This window comes from Anguilla anguilla, chromosome 17 (assembly GCF_013347855.1).
Source record: "Anguilla anguilla isolate fAngAng1 chromosome 17, fAngAng1.pri, whole genome shotgun sequence".
NCBI lineage: Eukaryota > Metazoa > Chordata > Actinopteri > Anguilliformes > Anguillidae > Anguilla > Anguilla anguilla.
The window spans coordinates 7,140,469-7,162,094 of record NC_049217.1 but is presented as its reverse complement, the minus strand read 5'-3'; the positions used below and the strand labels follow the sequence as shown (position 1 = coordinate 7,162,094).

At 45.4% G+C, this 21,626-nt stretch overlaps 2 protein-coding genes and 3 non-coding genes across 9 annotated transcripts; 2 read left to right on the top strand and 3 right to left on the bottom strand.

The window, feature by feature from the left end:
- Positions 1–1,255: 1,255 nt before the first annotated feature.
- LOC118216964 (kelch-like protein 10) lies at positions 1,256–16,888 on the bottom strand. Of its 3 annotated transcripts, none has more exons than XM_035398639.1 (6): positions 16,803–16,888; positions 6,713–6,910; positions 5,321–5,810; positions 3,634–4,236; positions 2,647–2,796; positions 1,256–1,884 (listed from the first exon to the last, which is right to left on the bottom strand). In XM_035398639.1, exons 2-6 carry the CDS (start codon positions 6,865–6,867, stop codon positions 1,510–1,512), a joined length of 1,773 nt encoding a protein of 590 aa, XP_035254530.1. In that variant the 5' UTR covers positions 6,868–6,910; positions 16,803–16,888; the 3' UTR covers positions 1,256–1,509. The 3 variants fall into 3 exon arrangements, with proteins under 3 accessions (XP_035254530.1, XP_035254531.1, XP_035254532.1); XM_035398640.1 differs by lacking the exon at positions 16,803–16,888 and adding an exon at positions 7,369–7,624; XM_035398641.1 differs by lacking the exon at positions 16,803–16,888 and having other exon boundaries at positions 6,121–6,751.
- On the bottom strand, positions 7,732–7,803 carry trnap-cgg. Its single transcript has one exon. It is a non-coding gene; the product is annotated as a tRNA-Pro (tRNA).
- Positions 9,275–9,346, bottom strand: trnap-ugg. Its single transcript has one exon. It is a non-coding gene; the product is annotated as a tRNA-Pro (tRNA).
- On the top strand, positions 10,645–10,855 carry LOC118217432. The gene has a single exon (XR_004763189.1). It is a non-coding gene; the product is annotated as a small nucleolar RNA U3 (small nucleolar RNA).
- Positions 14,831–21,194, top strand: LOC118216966. 3 transcript variants are annotated; one of them, XM_035398645.1, is made up of 11 exons: positions 14,831–15,159; positions 16,433–16,491; positions 16,824–16,925; positions 17,453–17,504; positions 17,962–18,014; positions 18,531–18,629; positions 18,739–18,843; positions 19,630–19,710; positions 19,821–19,895; positions 19,985–20,098; positions 20,941–21,194. In XM_035398645.1, exons 1-11 carry the CDS (start codon positions 15,107–15,109, stop codon positions 20,970–20,972), a joined length of 825 nt encoding a protein of 274 aa, XP_035254536.1. In that variant the 5' UTR covers positions 14,831–15,106; the 3' UTR covers positions 20,973–21,194. The 3 variants fall into 3 exon arrangements, with proteins under 3 accessions (XP_035254536.1, XP_035254535.1, XP_035254537.1); XM_035398644.1 differs by having other exon boundaries at positions 14,832–15,158; positions 16,435–16,497; XM_035398646.1 differs by lacking the exon at positions 16,433–16,491 and having other exon boundaries at positions 14,833–15,158.
- The last annotated feature ends 432 nt before the right edge of the window (positions 21,195–21,626 follow it).

Sequence of the window (21,626 nt, the reverse complement as noted above, 5' to 3'; positions counted from 1 at the left end):
ATCCAGTGTGTCTCTCTCCCTTTGAGTTGAACAGGCTGTTTTTTCACTTCTTTCCTCACATGCTCTGCTCTGATTGGCTATCTGACCAGAATTGACACAAGCAGGTTGAGCATGCTTCACTCTGATTGGCTGTCCAGGAACGACACTCAAGAGCTCAAGAGCCAAGTGCCCTGCAGGCAGTGCCCAAGTAGTACCTTCTTATTGGGATGGCAGGTATGCCATCCCGCCAAGTTATGGCTTGGTGGGGCGGCATACCCCGTACCTATACTGCACCGACAGGTTGGCACATACACTGAGCACATCACATTTCAGGAGTCATAATTTTCAATGTGTTTCAGCGTGAAGGTCCCAGAGAGGGACATGCTGGCGAGTGATTGTGCTGTCAGGAAACACTGCCCTCCAGAGTTCATCTTGAAAATTATTTTCGTTGAATCTTATCCATCCATCTATTTACTAAACTGCTTATTCCTGGTCAGAATTGCAGGAGGCCCGGAGCCTATCCCAGCATGCTTTTTAAATTGTGCCGTTCTTCTTTTCTTGTGTGTAATGAATTAATGCACCATCTACAAATATTTCAGATTGAAAATAATATTGAATGCTCTTTTTTGAAGATGAAGGATCATTGTGCAGTACGCACACATAACAGGCTCTGCAGGTGCAACGCGACGGTACGAGTTGCTGTGGTGTTACCCGAGGTGTTTCCCGGCTTCACGCGGCGAACCCCCCAAAAAGCCCAATACGGCCCGCTGGTCATCAGAAACGTCTGCGCCTCAAACATCCTCCGTTCCATAAGTTGGACTGGTCACCGGAGAAGAGGCTCTCCAGTGACCTGTCTCTGTTATTGTGATCCACCGGAGTTATATTCAAAGACATGCATGTTAGGCGCACTCCTGCAGTTGCCCTTGACCAAGGCGCTGGCCTCAGAACTGGAGTTGGTCCCCAGGCGCTGCACTGCGGCTGCCCACTGCTCCTAAGTAACTAGGATGGGTCAAAATGCAGAGGACAAATTACCCCACGGGGTTCAATAAAAGTACATCTTATCTTTATATTCAGTCAATACGTCGCTAGCCTTTCCAACTGCATTGTAGCTAACTGTACATATGCTCATAAACATCAACAGTTCCCCACAGTTGTGGTCTCTATACCCTCTATATTCTGAGAAACAGGTCACAGAAGACGAGGTAAACGCTCGAAGGCCGTGAGGGCACGAGACAGCTCAAAAACATGAACGTTTGACGAGAATTTGTTACGTCAGTTTTATTACATCATAGCCAGTGCCCGCACAATCTCCTCTAAACTGAATTTTAAATAAGTGATAATTCAAACTAAATTACCACGAGTGGACAATAATTACTTTACGCATTCATCATTTTTTAAAAAAAGTTATAAAAGCATTTGTGCAGAATTCAGGGAACGTGCGTATAACGTTTTGCAGAAGGATAATGTGTTTGTGTGCATGGGTGCAGTAGGCTATGGGAGAATGCGCTGCGTACAGCGCTTTGCAGAAAGTTAATGTGTTTGCGCACCTGAAGTGCAGTGGGAGGTAGCGGTGACGCTCAGGGGGAGGGCTGGCGGGGAGAGGCGGGGGGCGGCGTACTCGGCGACGTTGGGCAGGTCGGCGACGGCGCAGCAGGCGAGGGCGCTGCGGGCCGCGCCCATGTGCCGGACGCTGGCCCATCGCTGGGCCTCCGGGTCGAAGCGCTCGGCGTAGAGGGCGGTGCTGAAGCCGTTGAAGCCGCCCGCCACGAACAGCCGCTCGTCCAGCACCGCCACGCCGAAGTTGCTGCGCATGTCCAGCATGTCGGGCGCCGGGCGCCAGGCGTCGGCCGGCGGGTCGTACGCCTCCACGCTCCGCAGCCGGCTGACCCCGTCGAAACCGCCCACCTGGGAGAGGTCAGAGGTCACGTGCTGCGACAGCCATTTTCACGTCACTGCCCCTTTAAGACTTGCATATTTAATGAGCATCCACACCCTATAGGCTGGCTCTTATTGTATTAAGGTGAGAGTAGAATTGCGGTGAAGTGGTGACACTGAAAGACCCATAGGACCTGGAGCTGAGCAGCCCTGGGCTATTATAATACACATGTATTTTCAGTACAGGCATCATCTTGGACACCCTTTGTTTATATTCTCTCAGCTAGTAGGGGTCCACGCAAAAGCACCTAAAGGATGGATGCTCGCTGTGATATCTATTGTCTTCACAATGGCAACATTAATATTTTGTATAAAACTTTTTTTTTGTACATTCCGCAGCGCGACTCATTATTCTTTTCCCCACTGCGTCATTTCCCTAGACTGTGATGTGTGGTTTCTGCATTGCGATGGGCAAGACAGGAAGAATTCATTATGTCCATTCAGTCAGCTGACAAGGAAGTTTTTTTTTGTTAGTTATAAATCTTTAATCATAAATCTTTCATCAGCAAAAAATGTGTGCATACGTTTGTATTTGTAATAGAAAAAGGCAGCATATCAAAAATGAAGGTTGGTGGCTTAAGTTTTCTGTACATTTACGGTTCTTCAGGATCATTAACGAGAGTTTGGCCTAAATAAAACTTTGAGGTGGCATATATTACATTTTCTTACTTTACTTTGTGGTGGGCGGCCGGAGCAGGTGGGGCAGGGGGCGGGGCAGGGGGCGGTGCTTACCGCATAGATCTCCCCCCCGAGGGTCACGGCCCCCAGCCCGCTGCGGCGAGTCTTCATCGGGGTGATCAGGGTCCACTGGTCGGTGTCGGGGCTGTAGTACTCCGCTGTGCACAGGCAGTTCTCCCCATTGAAGCCACCGCAGACGTACACCTGCAGGGGAAAATCTAATATTTTATTGCACCCTGTCAGAAGTATAAGGGTGCCCCTATCCTTCTGAGTCTTTTGGAATGACTGTAGTAATTAGAGCTGGTATAGCACTGCAGTGCTCTTTAGAGGATTCTGTATTTTCTGTAGTGCCCCCAACGTGCACATGAACCCTGCTGTAAAGCTTCCTGGGCTGAGATAATGGGGAGATCCACAGGGCTTAGGGGCCACTGACCTTTCATGGCATGGGAGCTAGTGTTAGTGTCAGCGTTATTGTTAGTGTCAGTGCTAGTTTTAGTTTAGTGTCAGTCTTAGTGTCAGTGGTAGTGTAGCATCAGTGTCGGTGCTAGTTTTAGTTTAGTGTCAGTATTAGTGTCAGTGGTAGTGTAGCGTCAGTGTCAGTGCTAGTTGTAGTGTCAGTGTTAGTGACAGTGTCAGCGTCAGTGCTAATGCTAGTGTCAGTGTTAGTGTTAGTGTGTCAGTGCTAGCGTTAGTGTGTCAGTGCTAGTGTTAGTGTCAGTGTGTCAGTGCTAGTGCTAGTGGCAGTGTTGGTGTCAGTGTCAGTGTTAGTGTCAGCGTCAGCATCAGTGCTAGTGCTAGTGTCAGTGTTAGTGTGTCAGTGCTAGTGCTAGTGTCAGTGTTAGTGTCAGTGTTAGTGTGTCAGTGCTAATGCTAGTGGCAGTGTTGGTGTTAGGGTCAGTGTTAGTGTTCAGTGTCAGAGTCAGCATTAGTGTCAGTGTGCCAGTGTCAGTGTTCAGTGTCAGTGTCAGAGTCAGCATTAGTGTCAGTGTGCCAGTGTCAGTGTTCAGCGAGGCGGGTCCGTGGGGCTCAGGGGTCGCTGACCTTCCCGTCCAGCGTGGCGGCGCTGGCGTCGCTCCTCTGCTCGTTCATGGGCGGGATCAGGCTCCACTGGTTGGTGGCGGGTTCGTAGCGCTCGGCGGAGCTGAGGCGGGTGTAGCCGTCGAAGCCGCCCATGGCGTAGATGCAGCCGCGCAGGACGGTCACACTCACGTAGCAGCGGCGCGAGTGCATGGGCGCCACCTTGTGCCAGCCGCGCGCCACGGGGTCGAACTTGCACACGGCGCTGAAGAACTCCACGGCGTCGTAGCCGCCCACGCAGTAGACGAAGCCGTCCAGGTAGACGGTGCCGTGGTAGGCCCGGGGGCTCTCCGTCTGCGCCACCGTCACCCAGCAGTTGGCCTGCGTGTCGTAGGACTCCACCACGCTGGTGGGCCTGTTCCCGCTCCAGCCCCCGATGGCCAGCAGGACCGCGTGGGGCAGGCGCGGGCGGTGCTGGGGGTGGGGGGAGTTGGGACTGGTGTCGCTGGAGGTGGTGATGGTCCTCAGGGTGTTCAGTATAATGGGCGTGCACTCAATGTCCTTCATCACTGGACTGCTCATCAGGTTGTTCATTAAGTACCTGGTGTTCATCAGGACCATCCGAACCTGAAAAAAAAAGCCCACAAAGACCATGCAGGAGACTACTGTGACAGATCGGGTTATAGCTAGTGTAAGTGCTAATGCTAATGTTAGTGCTAGTGTTAGTGCTGCTGTTAGTGCTAATGTTATTGCTAATGTTATTGCTATCGTTAGTGCTACTGTTATTGCTAGTGCAAATGTTAGTGTTAGTGCTAGTGCTACTGTTAGTGCTAATGTTATTGCTATCGTTAGTGCTAATGTTAGTGCTACTGTTAGCACTAGTGCAAATGTTAGTGTTAGTGCTAGTGCTCCTGTTAGTGCTAGTGTTAGTGCTGATGTTAGTGGTAGTGTTAGTGATACTATTAGTGCTAGTTTTAGTGCTGATTTTAGTGCTAGTGTTAGTGATACTGTTTGTGGTAGTTTTAGTCTTAATGCTAGTGTTAATACTGGTGTTAGAACTAGCATTAATGTTAGTACTAGTGTTAGTGTTAATGCTGGTGGTAGTAGTGTTAGTGTGAATGTATAAAAATATTGCAGTTCAGTAAAGTTATAATAGTAATGTATATGAATAATGACATGGCTGTGCTGTATATTATAAAACTGTCATGTAAAACTCATATAATAGTAATGTATTTTACAGTGATACTGTACTGCTGAAGCTGTATAATAATATGTTTTACAATTAAACAGTACTACAGTGTGGTACAGCTAACTTTTTTGGACAAACATTTCTGCTATCTCTTTTCCACTACTACTACCACTGCCACTTTCAGTGTTACTCCTCAAGTACATAGTCAAATTACTGGCAGTAGCAATACTGTTTTTATTATATCAACTGAGTTTGTTTCGGAACCCTGTTTATCTCTACATTATGGAGTATTGCTTATTGTAAATTGTGTTCCCCATGACTTGTGAACATAATGTAGGTTTTTTCTTCATATCTTTACACACATTGTTCTTATGTACAGTTACTTTTAATAGTGATATACAGCTGTCTGGAATATACCACATAAAGGGGTGATGGGTATTACAATAATAATAATAATTATTATTATTTGTTATCCCTGAACAGGTAGTTGCTGAACAGGCTGCCATTGCACATCCCGCTTACCTTGGACAGGAGCAGAGACAGGTGAGGCTTGCGCTTGGTGGGCAGGTGCGCCGTCCAGCGCAGGACGGCGTCGAACACTCTGTCCTCCTGCTTGACGGTGAGGTCGTCCTTCTCGACGATGTCGCAGAGCTCGGGCAGCGTGAGCTCCAGGAACTCCGGGGAGGTCTGCCCGACCTCCTCGAAGTTCTGCAGGATGAAGCGGTACGCCGTGCGCCGAAGCTCGGGGCAGAAGTATATGTTGGTGAACCTCCAGATGCCGATGCAGTTGTGCGTGCACAGCTGGGCCTCCAGGAAGTCCGCGCAGGCCTGCACGACGCCCAGGACGCACAGCTGGTCCGCCGCCGGCAGCAGGCGCTCCACGTTGTCCTTGGTAACCACCACGGAGTGCGTGTAGGCGTACTCCACGATGATCTTCATCATCTCCGGCAGCACCCCGGGGATGCTGTACACCCTCTTTTGTGAGTTGGTCCAGTCCCCTGTGAACAGGATACTGCAGGGGTGTCACACACAGTGTGGAAGCAAGGCACTCCCTCCAAAGTCACAGTGCAGATTATTTCACACTCCACAGTCACAGTGCAGCAAGAGACTATCTCACTCCTCACAGTCACAGTGCAGCAAGAGACTATCTCACTCCTCACAGTCATAGTGCAGATTATTTCACACTCCACAGTCACAGTGCAGCAAGAGACTCTCTCACTCCTCACAGACACAGTGCAGATTATTTCACACTCCACAGTCACAGTGCAGCAAGAGACTCTCTCACTCCTCACAGACACAGTGCAGATTATTTCATACTCCACAGTCACAGTGCAGCAAGAGACCACCAGTGCCCAGTGGAAGGGAGGTCTGTCCCTCAGTGAGGATAGCTGGTAGCCTGCTGTCACCTGTGCTGTTGCTGGGAGACACTAATGCACTCAGTACCTTGGGGAACCTTGGCCAGCTAAAACATACTCCGCCACTGCTGGGAAAAGCCTACCATGCCCGTCAGCTAACTGGCTAGCAGGCTAACTGTAAATTTGAACTGGACATTTACTGAAGAGATTGTTTAGTGGCTCTATATTTAAAAGCAAAAACAATAAGGCCATACAACAATACAAAATAGAAATGGATTCAGTTATTTTTGCCAAAGATTTCTCTTCGTGTCAGGGTTCTACCAGTGACAGGACATTGTGCCTAGATTGCAGATGTATTAGAGAAGGTCCTGTACCAAGATGGCCCAGTTTTGACTAAGTTTCATCAGCTTCTGTTTGTAACAAGTCTATATGTTCTTGCTCTTCTTTTTGAGTTGTCCTTGGTTGACTGACAGGCCAACACGCCAGAAGCAGAAAATTCTAGGAAAGCAGACATTCAGAGAACAGTTTGACATCAGTGCTGCCACTGTGAGCTTCTCACCGGAAGTAGGTACTGCAGGCACACAGGACAATCTTGTGGCCGTTCAGCTTGGTTCCCTTCACATTGATGACCACATCACACAGCTTGCCCTCCTGACGCAGCTTGTTGAGAATGGTGTAGTCCATATGGTTCTGGTCCCCCGCTCTGTTCTCCATCCCAAAACTGTCGCTGAAGTGGGGCAGGTGCTACACTTCACTCCTGAAACATGAAATGTTTTAAACTTGCTTGTTTCTGCTTGCCTTATGTTCACAAAGGAGTTGCAGTGTTCCACTTCAGGGGGGTTGCGGAACATTCAATTATGATGTCACAGTGGGTCAGCTATTCATGACATGGTACTGAATGAGGACTGTGAATCAGCCTCATAAGAAACACAGTATTTTAGTGGTTTGACATCTGCCCAAGACAACCACCGGTGAGAGATGCTTAGAAATGGTCAGTCAATGCTGTATGACAACACAATAGAATGATCTACAAATAACCACCTGGCCAGAATTCTATGGGAGAACAGTTGATTCCGCATGTCCTACGCTGCCCTAAACACCTCTGCCACATCCTTCTCCAGGAGGTTCCTAAAGGCCTAATAAAATTTGGCCGGGTCAGGAGCTTTGTGCTGGGTAAGGGAGCACACGGCCCAGGTGAGCTCCTCGGTGCTTAACTGAGGTTCCACGTGCTCAAAACCCAGGTGTTTGTCCAGGCAACCCAGGAACAAGGGCCCCGTCTATGGGGTTTATGAGTTACAGGCCCTCAAAAAGCTCTCTGACCACCTCTTGGACCTTAGTCTCTTCAGGCACCACCACCCCTCTGCTGTTGTAAGAACAGATGTTATTAATTCAACAGTGCCCTGCAAAGGAAGTACCTAATACATTTCTCAACCTGTTTGAGGCCCAGGAGTTTATAATATGCTACACAGGATCTTGCACTCTGTTCACAAACACAATGTTTTTCAGCCTTGACACAAAACCACCAGCCAGAACAATGGACCACCTGTAAAGATGTCACTGAGGACACACTCTTTCCAAGGGCTCGTCCGGGATTTGAACCCGGGACCTCTCGCACCCGAAGCGAGAATCATACCCCTAGACCAACGAGCCACTGATGGTAACATTTTTGTCGGTCTTCACACCAACTTTAACTACGACCTCAAGCAACATTGTCTTTATTGGTTTAAAATAGCCAAAACAACTAAAACACATTCCTTTAAAAGTCAAAAACTCATTAAGAAAAATCACCAAAGACAAAAATTGTAAACGAAACTATAAACAAAATTTCAATGTCAAGACAAACAAGGTAAAACCCATTCTTTAAATCAATAAACAATACATATACCTAAAACACAAAACCACTATAACAGTAAAAAAAAAATGCAGGCATTTTCTGTTAAAAACAGTACATGTGCTGGGTATTTTTTTAAAATAAAGTGAGTGTCCTTCTCTGGGGGGTGGACTAAATTATCAGTTCTTTCCAATGGTCCGCCCCACATTTCTCTTTTGTCAAGGATTTGTTATTTTACATGTGCACCAAAACGTCATCTTGGAGGAGATTCTAAATCATCCTCCGGGGAGTGATCAGGTCCTCTGATGTCGTTTTGGTAGACCTGGGTGTTCCTCATCTCCCACAGGACCTGCTTGATGGTATTGACTCTCCCCCACTGACGCTGGAGCCTGGTGGTTTTACAGCTTTCACAGGGGCGTAAGAGGATGCCCTCAGCACTCAGGGAGGACCTTGGCAGCAGCCTGTTAAGAGAGACAGAGGAGACAACAAGGCCCCAGACCCGTCTGGCCACGGAGCACCCCCAGAACCAATGATGGATTATGTTCTGAGTCAGTTAATCTGTGGGGGCAGTGCTGAGTAAGAGCTAAGTACTGTTGGTACAAGAAGACCTGTGGGGGGAGATGCATATGAGGACGTCCAGGCAATGACTTTCTGTTTATTGGTTAATGATTTGTGTAAGACATCTGCCCAGACTTTGTGCGCCCCTCGGGAGTGTTGGCGTTTGGTTAGATCTTATTTTATGACTCCACGGGGTCAGGCCTGCCCCAGGCAGTCCCGTCCTGAAGGCAAAGTCCCTCAGGGCCCGATAGATGTAAGGGGGGGTCCCAGCTATAAGCCACTGTTAGGTCCAGCATGCACCGGCCCACCGCCCTCAAGAAGCGAAGCAAAGGTACCAGAGGCCTTCTCAACCTGCTGTATGTTCTGGAGCAGTGTGGCCAGACCCTGTACCAGAATGATGTTAACAATGTCTGGGTACCCACTGGCCCCATTTTCCTCCAGGTGCACCTTCTTTGGGACAAGAGCAACAGAGCTCTGTCTCAGTGAGGCCCCCCAACTGTCCCTGTATGCCGCCCTGAGAACTTCAGCCACGTCCTCCTTCAGGAGATCCCAGAGGGTCTGATAGAACTCAGCTGGGATTCCATCAGGAGCTATATGCTGATTTAGGGAGTGCACGGCCCTGGTAGGATCTTGCACTGTGATCACAAATGATGTTTCTCAGCCTTGACACAAGGCCAACAGCTAAAACAGTGGACCACTTGGAAAGAAGTCACTGAGGACACACTCTTTCAAGGGCTCGTCCGGGATTTGAACCCGGGACCTCTCGCACCCAAAGCGAGAATCATACCCCTAGACCAACGAGCCACGATTCCAAAGCTTTCCCTTCCACCTTAACAACACAGCCTTTTGTGCTGCTGACTAGTAGAATCAGGTGTGTCCAATTAGGGTTGATATGAACACCTACAGGACAGCAGCTCATCATAAACAGAATTGGGCAGTACACTGCGCTTTGAAAATGAACCATAAACAGGCTAACCACTCAGAATGCTTGCCTTTCCTCCACGTTCTTTAAAGAGGCGGAACAGTCAAAATATTTAAGGAACGACCTCAAAATGTACTCATCTTCATATTTTCCATTCTTCGCTTTCGTTGAGCATACCACCGAACTGGCGGCTACGGCTTTATATATGCGAACTCCGCTCAAGAGCATGCGCACAACAACGGGAGAAAAATGAACAGTGAACTTCGGGACTACTGTGCGTATCAACTGAAGACCGTCCTAAACTTAACTCGCAGCAAATTCCGTGTTAATACGCACTGCGGAATAAAACTGCAATCGAGCACGTTAACGTTTTTCTTAAACAGCCTTGGCTATAAACACCAGCCAACATATAAGATAATTGAAACACAGCACACCACACTTTGTATAAATACAGCGGAGCGCCACACGTTTTGTTTCGTCTGGCAACCCCCTTAACAGTCGATAGAATGTGAATCAAGTGGCACGATCAACCACCGAAATATTAAGACACAGGTTAAGGCACGTTTCATGGACTCGAATAATACAGCAAACTAAAATGGCGATTTGTGTTACTAGATGACGAACGGCGGTAACCAATGAAATGGGATGAAGCGTAGATATGCAAATAAGCCGTGGAGCATTGTGGGATTCTGAAACAATTTCCCTTTATAAACATATGTTTTGTGGCTAAAATCTATTTTTCAGAACTGCGTAAACTCACTGTTAAGTATTATAGATCACGAAGATGCTAAATGCTCGAGAGGCTATACTTTTTGATGAGATGTTTTACTCAACGTTGCAAAACAGCAGCATTGCTCCCTGTAGCCGGTCGCTACCGTTGCTAAATACATCGCTCGGTTGGTTGTATGGCGCGTTTTGTTTTCTCAATTAATCACAAGACGCATAAAAGCGCATTAACAGTCTTACGCATTATCTACTATTCAGTAACGTGTTTCCTACTATAAGTGGGGAATGGGAAGTTACATGCCCGGCTCTTAAACGGTTACACGCGAATTAAACTCGTGTGGCGCACCGCTGTATTTATACACAATTTGGTGAGGCGAAATGCATCGGTAAGAACAACCACAGATGAAACCAGTTGCTACTTTAAGGGGAATCCGACGAGTACCAGTACTAAGTTAAGACTATACTTTCAGGGATCATTTCTATAGTTTCTAACTGAGAAATGCGTTTCGAAAGTGTTTGGTCTCGCTACCCACGATGACGAGGTAATGCATCCTTTTCTGAGCGCGAAGCGGATAGAGAGTATTGATTTTATCAACCGCTCTCTATCATTGATGACCGTTCCGCTTCTGCAAAGAATCGGAGGAAGAGGATGCGTTCTGAGTGGTTAGCCTGCTTATGGTCATAAAAAAAATTAATAAATACGAAAACACACCACCAGGCTGTCAAAAATTAACGTTAATCGCAAAAACAAATTCATTAATGGCGTTTAGATTCGGCTGTCTAGGATCAATATTAGATTTCTGCTCTCGAAGCTCACAATAGAATTATTACAGCTGTGTATTGAAATCAACGTTTTCTTCACACGTTATATTTACTTATTTATATTGTCTCCAAATAAACCACAAGCTTATGAGTGGGCTCGTTTTTTCCACGAGTATCCAAGAGAAATTGTAGTGTAGGCAACCAATGTCTGTTATAAAATATTTACACTATGGACGTTGTGTGCAGTACGGTGATACAAGCTAATAAGTATCAACGTCGGGATGTTCATGTTACTCTGTGAAATATGCCTGCCAAATTACATGCAGTTTCGCTCTTCTACCACGGGGGTGCGTAAAAAGCACTGAGCTAATCATTTGCAATATTTTTACAGTACATTTTACAGCTACATTCGCATTCATCCATGATTCGTTTGGAGAAGCCGAAGTCAATCGTGCAGGGCAATCATAAAGTTCTGAGTTTAATGGGACGTCCACGGGTAGAAGCTTAACATTAATACATTTCTATAATTTGTAACAGAGAATAAATGCGTTTCGCAAGTGTTTGGTTTTGCTACTCACAATGACGAGGCAATGCATTCCCTTTTGAGAAGCGGATGGAGAATATCGATTTTATCAACGGTTCTCTATAATTGATGACGTTCCGTTTCTGCTCTGAGTGGTTAGTTTATTTAATGTTCAAATGAAAAACCGAAAACTCAGAGAATACATGACCATTTATTCAACAGATGTTTGTGGTATTAGGCCACCACATCTACGATTCGCTAATTGTGTTTTAATATACAAAAGTTTAAAGGGCACTTTTGTCATACGGGATTTATCAGGAAAAACACTCCGACGTGCCTGCATCCAATAGCCTACCTCTAGATTCTACTACCTAGTAGGGATGGAGGGAGATGCCACAATTTGTATTTGTATCTCTAGTTGATCATCTAACAAAATAATTTGTATTCGAGTAAAACCTAAAGTGGGCGTGGAGAAAATTGGAAGTGGGTGTAATATGCGCTTTTGTACGTCGCTTTGGATATAAGCGTCTGCTAAATAAATGTAATGTAATGTTTAACACGGAAGCTATGAAATGCCAAAAATCCCCAATTTTTACCATTATAATCGCTGGCGCTGCTATTGTCGAGATATTAAAGCATTGAAGTTATGGTTTTACAATGACATAAATAATAATCCAATTTAACAACCGATAATTTGCTTTTTAAACCTGTATTTAACAAGCAATTACCAATATGTTATCAAGCCATCTGATGAAAAACACGTCTTCAACATACAAAAATTCCAAGTTACTAATGCTTACAAAGCACTGTCTATAAGTAATTAATTCAAAATGAATGGCAAAATCTAGGCCTGCCATTAACAGTTTTTGATATCAAAATTAGGCCAAGTTAGGCCAACTTTTTATGTTTGGGGTCAATTTGACCCCAGCAATATTAACCTGCAGAAAATAATTGTAACTGAAAGTGTTACCCAAGTTTCTCTCTCAGCTACCGTAGGCCTTTCTACTGACCATCTTAATAGCCCAGTAAATAAAACATGACTCCCCCATCCTCCCCTTATACATCAAGTATTGATTTTATATGACTATTGCGAAATATGCAAATGACTGTATAATCTCATTCATTGACCTAAAATGGAAAACAAAGTATGTTTTGGTGTTTGCAGGGCTTTATGTTGGTATTAAGTGCTCATTAAAAAAAAGAAAAATAACATTTGGAAAGAAACACACCTTTTATTATCAAGCATAGTAACATTTTACGTTCGGGGTCAATTTGACCCCAGGAAAAAATATTTAAAATGTCAAACATTTCAAATGTTTAGGTTCAGAAAACAATTCAGAGCATCACTAAGTAACATATGACAGTTATTCAATAATGAAGAAACACCAATAAAAAGCTAATTAATCACCAGAATTGAGTCTTGATAAAAAATGAACATAACGGCTCAACTAGGTACCCGTGGGTATCAATTCTTCATTCAGATGAGATAGGTGCAAGTTTGTCACGCCCCTGTCGACCCTGCCTTGTTTCCCTGTCATCAAAGCGTATAATGTGGGAGAAAACATGAAATGTCTCCAGAGACATTGTGGCTGGAAAAAATGCCCTACTAGTGTCAGCATTCCAAAGGCTTGCTGTTGCTTCACCTTTTGACTTGTACACTCCTGCCAAAATAAGCAACCCAATATAGCATTGCTAGTGGGTCACATCCAGCTCTTTCCATTTGTCACCATACACACGTCTCCCCTCTAAGTTTGTCATTTCAAGAATATCCTTTTGCATTGATGGTGCTATGAATAGTTCAAATGACTTTATGTCTTGTACATGACTGCTAGCATATCTGGTGGGGCCACCAGTTTCGCTGCTTGGACCCCTAATTAAACAATGAAACACAAATTAAACCACCTGTATTCCAATGTGTTTGTGCAAGGTGGCCCACAAATCTGACTGTGTTACACCAGTTCCGTAAGGAAGAATAAGGAAAAATTCCAGTAAAGTATTGTGAGAGGCTTGTGGAAGGCTACCCCAAGCGTTTGATTCAAGTTAACCAATTAAAAGGCAATGCCACCAAATACAAACAAAGTATGTAAACTTTTGACCCACTGAAAATATGATATAGAACATAAAAGCTGAAATAAATCTGTCTCTTGGCTATTATTTTGAAATGACATCTTATGGAAATAAAGTATATACCCTAATTGACTTAACACAGGAAATGTATGGTAACATGAAATGTGTGGAGTTGTGAAAAATTAAGTTTATATGTCTTTAGCCTATGTAAACTTTTGGTGGGTGTTGGTGGCCTAAACCGTTGCTGTCTAAACCCAGTGAGCATAAGCCCGAATATAGACAGAATTCCAGACATCTGGAGGGGTGTAAATCTAGGTTGAAAGATGTTTTGACATTAACAAACTATGTTAGCTCAATTTAGCCCTAATTTAGCTCAGTTCTTAAATCTAGCCGAGTTTTCACCTGAGACGGTATATACAAGCTAGACATTCGGTGAGATTCCGGCTAGATTTGATTTAATAGCGGAAGTTTTCTAGCCTACTAGGACAGAGCCAGGCTATATCCGGGTAAACTCTGAGCTAAATTAGACGACTAGATTTCGTCTGTATTCGGGCTTTTGATCACTGGGAAGGAACATTAATATATTACTCTCAAAATTTGATTATTTCCTTGCATGCATTGTCATGAAACAACCAACTGATTTTAAATATATTGTCTTACATAATGCTCTTTGTACTATTTCTTGGTACATTTGTTTCCCATTCTTGCAGTGGAGGCTACCCGAGACCCTTCTATAGATCAGGCTCTTGTGCTATCCACATGGTCGTCTGACCCTTGCCAAGAATTAGCCAGGTGAGATGGCCAGCTGAAGTCTCAAACTGAATTGTTTGTCCAGTGATTTTATATATGAATCGTTATTTTATGATCGTGAACGCGAAATAAGGAAAATGGCGAGCACTGTTGGGCTGAATGGCCTGCTCTCGTCATTATTTTATGTTACGTTGTGAACAAGCAGAAAGATGAACTGAATCTACCTGGGGTGTACTGCACGTGAACTAGAGGAACCTCTCTTCCCTTGTAGAGTACAGATTGTTTATAGCCTAATATCCGCCCCTATGCAAATGCTTCTTCCTGGAGGCCAGATGTCCTTATAAGAGTGGTGCATATGTCCCAAACGTTTCATGTTCACTACTCATAAAGCGATGTATGAAAGAAGTGCATTGTGTGGAACATGCACATGTACATACTGAAACATTATTATCATTTATTATTCTGACCGGTTTGCTGACATTGTGCAGACGCGGGCGGGGGGGGGGGGTTGGGGGGTTGGGGGGGGGGAATCTCACTTTTCTGTTTGAGGCACCGCGACGCGAGGACGCCGTTTCTACATCAGTGTGCTCTCAGTTCTTCTTTTCCAGTTTTTGTTTTGCTACTTTGCCGATCACAAGAGCCATCTCTGACCGTCCCTCTGCCGCACCTGTCTCATCCTTCCTGTTTCTCTGAAATAAGTTTTTTTTTTTTCTCTTCTCTTCACTCCTTCTTGTCGCGGCTGCTCGGCCGGATTCTCGTTAAAACCCGCGTCTTTTTTTCCCTCTATCTGTGTTTACACCGCTGGCACTTAACTATGACCACTCAGACTGCCTTCGAAAACAGCACGCTGGCCGTTCATCCAGGAGGTAAGCGAAATCAGTGTCTTTTGCTACAGTGCGTGTTGCCTGTCAAGGTAACTGATGGGTGTCAGACATTTTGGCTCCACAACCCAGCAGCAGCATACGGCCCAAGTGGCAAAGCCTGTTGATGAAAAGGCTCTGCATACTTATGAGTTGAAAAGTGCTTGAATGCTGGACATTGGAGACCGACTGAATTTAATGATGCGCTTCCTCGTTCACTACATTTTGTGATAGACGTTATCTTGGGGAATTTTTGCTTGTCAAGAATTCGTTCTTATGATGCGCATGATAAACATGGCTTAAAAATGACAAAATCGAATAAGGTTGCAATTGCAAGTTCAAATTGATATACATGTATGGAATAAGCCTGAACTTGGACTTTGAAAATACTAGTAAGCATTTGTATGCAACTCAACAAATCACTGCCGGCAACAGGTCTTGGACACAGCTTATGTGTGCAGTTTTCAGATGGATATAGCTCAACAGTAAGCAGATTTGTGAAAGTGAGTAAAGTGAGAACACCGTTGCTGTACTACAGATATTTTGATGCTGTAAAAGTTGTATCCACCCCCCCCCCCCCCCCCCGGGAGTTTAAACTCCGTTTTCACTCTGATGAGGCTACGCAGGTGCAGAGCAAAGACAGAAAAACAGAAAAACAACAGTTGGACATGCTCCTGAGACTCAGTTTTAAGTATTGTCATTTCTTTGACACAGTACAAGTGTCTTGGTTGGATGAAAACAACACGTTGCAGTGAAAATATTTCCAAAAATATGATTTATAAAAAAAATTGAATGTCCTTTGTAGTGTAGGGCCCACGGCATAGTAGAAAATATGGTTATTCAGAATCAGACCAGATCCTGATGACCCAGGTAGCAGAGTGGTGCAGCGGATGGCGACCACCGTGTGGCGTATTGCATTCGACAATTACTGTCGTGGTATATCGCCCAGCCCTACTTAGGAGGATATAAAGTATTAGAAAGTGATACTTTCGGTGAAAAGAGTGATCTAATCACAGGTGCTCACACTCAAACAATGTTTGTGTATTTAGCAGAACGTGTGCACTGACTGCTGTTGGTGGGGAATTTGATGACTGCACATCGTTGTTCGCCTAGAATGTTGAGTGTTTGTGTAGGTCACCCTGGGTGACGGCTCCTGCCCATTTGTAAATGCGATGTAACATAGTGATAAGCTCATTGGGCCACCGTTTACCTACCCGTGCCCTGTTCTGGTGAGCTGATAAACTGACCAGTCTTCCTGCTTCTTCCTTTTCCTCTCAATCAGCCCTGAACCCGACGACGACTAACCATAATATGACTCGCACTCGACCTAGCATACAACGTGATAGTAAGACTGTATACACATATGTATGTGTGGATGCATGTATATGTGTGTGTATGTATGTATGTATGTATACTATGTATGTATATATGTATGTATGTGTGTGTGTGTGTGTGTGTGTGTATGTATGTATGTGTGTGTGTGTATGTGTGTGCATGTATATACTGTATGTGCTGTGTATATATGTATGTATGTGTGTGTGTGTGTGTGTGGGTGTGTGTGTGTGTATACGTATGTATGTATGTGTGTGTCTCTCCTCTCTCTAAGTTGTGTGACTGTTTCTGTATGGACACAGGGTTGTGCGCACTGACCTCTCCTCCCTGTCACTACAGGCACCAAGGTGGACTGGATCCTGTACGTAGTGCCCGCCTCAGCCTTCCTGCTGGGCCTTTGCCTCTTCTCCCTGGTCCTCATCAAACACAAGAGGAGAGAGGGTACGAGCCGCACGCCGCGCTCCTCACACGCAGTCACGGCGAGCGCCGGTCTTCCATTACGTCTGCGTTCCATCACGAGACTCCCTCCCCATCCTTCCGGAGAGTTCCCCCCGGCAGCTCGCTGGGGGACTGGGGCCTCCACACGGAGAGCCTGTGAAGCGCAGTGAGAAATTAGTCCTTGGGAGGAAGCCGATATAAAAGAGCTGTACAGGAAAAGTTACTGTGTGTGAGCCACAGTTCGGTTGAGCACAGTGTATGAATCAGTTAATACATACAGTGATTCACAGCTCAAATGAGTGTATAGCGATGTATCACTGTACACAGGTGGATTAAGTACAGAGTAAATGCAGTTTATGAATCACTTAATACCTGCGTACAGTGATTCATGACCAGGTTGAATACAACTGTTCCCAGCCCAGGAGACAAAAGATCTGTCATTGAAAAGTAATATGGTCTGGCTATACTGTGAGAAACGATTTGAGTACAGAAAAATGAATTAACTTTTTTTCCCCCGAAAATCCTTGCAGAGAGAATCCGCCGTTTGGAGAGACTGAGGAAAATGAGACTCACACAACGCAGGTATGGCAAGGATGCGGGGGCTGTCATTACTGAAAGAGCACCTGCCATTCCACTCCACAGCTTCTCGAGTTTCCATCGCTGTCTTAGCTGAACAGAACTGCTGTACTTCAACCCTCATTTCATCACGCTTGGCTACTTGGAGACAAGCACCGTGTGCCGTGGTATTACTTATGATTGCATTGCCATTGTTTTGCTCTATTCTCTGATACAGAAATACACAACAGCTAACAATGTGACTGGAGGCTAAACCTGCTGACGTGTTTGCTTGCTACTGTGGTACTAGAACAGGGCATGGTTGGGGTGGCTCTCTTGGCATTGATCCTGTACCTATGCTCTGAGGGAAGTTGTTGGTTATGGACCCTTGATTTGTGATTGGCTGGATTTTGTCAGGACGACAGCCATCTTGTGTTCTCTGCTGTCAGCACCACAGCAAGGTTACATTTCAGTCTCATTTCAGGGTGAACGGATATAGCACCGAGAGTGAGGATAAAGCTGAGGAGACCTGCAAGGGTACACACCGTGCACTACCTCACTCAGCTACACCGTGCACTACCTCACTCACCCGCGCTGTGCACTACCTCACTCACCCGCGCTGTGCACTACCTCACTCACCCACTCTGTGCACTACCTCACTCAGCTACACCGTGCACTACCTCACTCACCCACTCTGTGCACTACCTCACTCAGCTACACCGTGCACTACCTCACTCACCTACACCGTGCACTACCTCACTCACCCACTCTGTGCACTACCTCACTCAGCTACACCGTGCACTACCTCACTCACCTACACTGTGCACTACCTCACTCAGCTACACCCTGCAGTACCACACTCAGGTGTAGTGTGTACTACGCCACATGCATTGCATTCAGTAGAGTACAGAGCGGTGCACTTTCTCAGAAGTCACAGGCATGACCTGTGGCATGTCCCTGACCTGAATTTCCCCCTGCCTGAAATTAAGGTGTCCTGTGTGCAAAGGGCACTGTAACTAATGCTGGTGTGTAACCACTGTGGTTCAACTGCAGCACAGTCAGCGGAGACCCAGTCTTATGAGAATGTGGAAGCAGCCATCTACTTCAACCAGAAAGGGGTCACCTACTACGTGCCAGAGGCGGACGGAGATGGTTAGTTTCAGCACGGTGCTTCCCACAGTCAGTGTGAACGCAGTGGTGTTCAGGCAAGAGGTCACTAGCGCTCGGGCTAATGCTGCATTCTTGTCCGTCGCTCTCTCAGATTATGTCACCCCGGACGCGGAGGGATGTGAAACTGACAGAGGAACAGCAGAGACGCAGAATGATGTCAACTACCTCCAGCCCTTTCAGAACCTAACCGACACGGGTATGTTGCGCGTAGCTGTGGCACTACGCTGTTGCGACTGTGTTTGGAGAGCAGGACCAGAGTCAAAGAGCAACACAATCTTAGAATCGCCATTCACTTTTCAGAGCCACCTCCTTAACAGCTGGTATTAGGTAAAGTTCCCATCAGTTCTTCTGTTATTTTCAAGATTTGCATTGCAGTGTGTGCAGTCTGTACTTTAAAATACAAAAGAAAAAAAATTGAAAGTATTCAATATTTTCATGAACACCTTCAAGACTATGCTAAACACATAGCTTACTATAAGCTATTTGTTTAGAGTAATAAAAGGCATTTCATTACCTTCAAACCATCCATGACCTTTTCATAGCTGCTAAGAGTGTAATTTCCATTTTCAGTATGACGGCAAGAGAAAAAGGATATTGTAATTGCAGCACCCTTTAACCTGACTTAAGCTAACCGCGAAGCCTTCTTTAAGCAGGTTAAGCAGTTAGTTTAAGTTAGGTCATTTATAGTTACAAAAATAATGTCAAATGGGTATGCTTTCTGTTTGAAAAGGAAATGATTAAAAGGAAATGCATTGTACTACAGGCAACAGTAGCACAAAGTTTTCTGTTCTGAAGCAAAGCCTGTGTAATCGAATAAAACAACACACGTTAGCGCTGATAACAAAAACTGTGCGCACCAGAGCCCAAGAATCGGAAACCTGCAACGCGACTTCCGCTCGAGGGGGCTGAATCTCTTGTGTATTGCTATATTCGGCACAACTAATGAGGGCTGTTGTTTATTGATGCGTTCTCTCCCCCTCAGATGGGGAGTCGTACGAAAACATGGAGATCTCACTGTACGCCCAGCCTCGCAAACGGACAGACACCGACACGCAGGACGGAGGTGAGGCGAGTTTCAAACGCAGTCGGTCTGTTCGGAAACGAAAGCGAAACCGCTTTTTTTTTTTTTTTTTTTTGCGAAACAGCTCATTCACGCTGTCCCCCTCTCCTCAGATTACGTCGAGCCTAACGAGACTTGTGAAGCGCAAGAGGAGGGAGAGAAACATTGCAACCATCAAACAGACACGGGTGTGTGTTTGTCTGTGTATGTGTGTGTAGCGTGTACTAATGCAGCGCCAGCTCCCGCTCAGTGTGTGAATAACGGTTCTGTGCCACAGACGATGAGTCCTATGAGAATATGGCCGGCTCAACATACTCACAGCGGCACAACCACAGCGACCCCTGCAGGCCTCACACAGCAACTGCAGTCCAGGAGGAAGTGGAGGAGGAAGGTGAGAGGACACCATGGGGCAGGTCTTCTCCAAAAATAGCTAGTGTGGGTGTAGGTTTTTTTTGCTTTAGCCCAGCACTACGTCACCTGATTCAATTAATTAACTTAATTAATGGACTTCAGTCAAGACCTCGATAAGTAGAATCAGGTGTTTTAATGCTGGGCTAAAACAAAAACTTGAACCTACGCTGTTTTCGGGTAAAATTGGACAGCCCCGTTTTTGAGGCATTAGAGAAGAGTTTTGCACAATTCACCTTTCTGTCCTCAAGAGGGAGACATTCTGTGTTCTGTCTCATAAAGTAACTAAGGCCAGTGCTCAGCACGGCAGCTAGTTACTTTTCACATCTCACCTGTCGCCACTCAAATTCGGCCAATCAGGTGTGTTGTTAGAACTGCCTACAGACACCTCTGCATAGCTCTTATGGTCATGTTGAAGTGAAGGCAAAATGCGCAGGCAGAAGTGGTTTTCAATGCTACATATGCTGAACATGACTTTTGATTACTTGCTGATGAACAGGACACTTGGATCAGCGTTATGAAAAGAGTATAAAATCTCCTGGGTTGTACTCGATGCAGAAGTACACAGAGGTAGTTTAACCTCATGCCCTGGCGTCAGGAATGGTTCGGACTTCTCTGAAATGTGCTGCCTGGCTGTATAACACTATAATATTCATAACACTATAATGTTTCAACACTTTAAATCTTAAGGTTATTTCACTTTATGCCTCCTGGCACTGCACAGACCACGGAGAAGCGAGGCTGTAAAAACTCAACGGAGTGAAAGATAGGAAAAAAAAGTGAACAAGTTGTGCCGAATGACTGAAAGAGATGTGTTTCTTTCAGACTCCTATGTGAAGATGGCGAGCATCACATAGCCTGAGCCCACAGAGAGCCCCGCACGATGGTGGGGAGGGGGAGGGGGGGGGAGAGGGGGAGCGGCGGAGGCTGGGGTTTCACACGAAGGACCATGTGTGAGAACAGCGTGAATGAGGAGAGGGAGAAGGAAGGACAAGGATGCAGGAAGCGAGACGTGCAAGAAGGACGTGGAGAACGAGTACAAGGAGAAACAGACTGAAACAAATGAAAACAGTAAAAGACAGACAAGAGAACAGAAAGAATTGCACACGTCCACTATTTTGGGTTCGTTTTCAACTGGTTATTTTTATACTGTCTAGACTGTGTACATTGTATATTGTAACTGTTCATATTTCATTATGTAAATCCATAGAGTATTCCAGTGCAAGATATTGCTTTTTTATTTTTTAGATATGAGTTCAAATACAAATTATCAGCATCTACTTTAAAACCAGATTTCTTTTTTTTTTTTTTTAAATACCGCTTTTTTAAATTTGAGATTTGAACTATTTATTCATGGGTTTAATTGTGATCATCATCAATAAATCATTGACTGGAACCACTTATCTTCACACTATTAATCCGCTGACCCCCCCAGCAGCATTAATCGCTCCTGGCGTAAATCTCATTCAAAACTTGATGCTCAAATCCATAATCCTGAATGCCTATGGAAA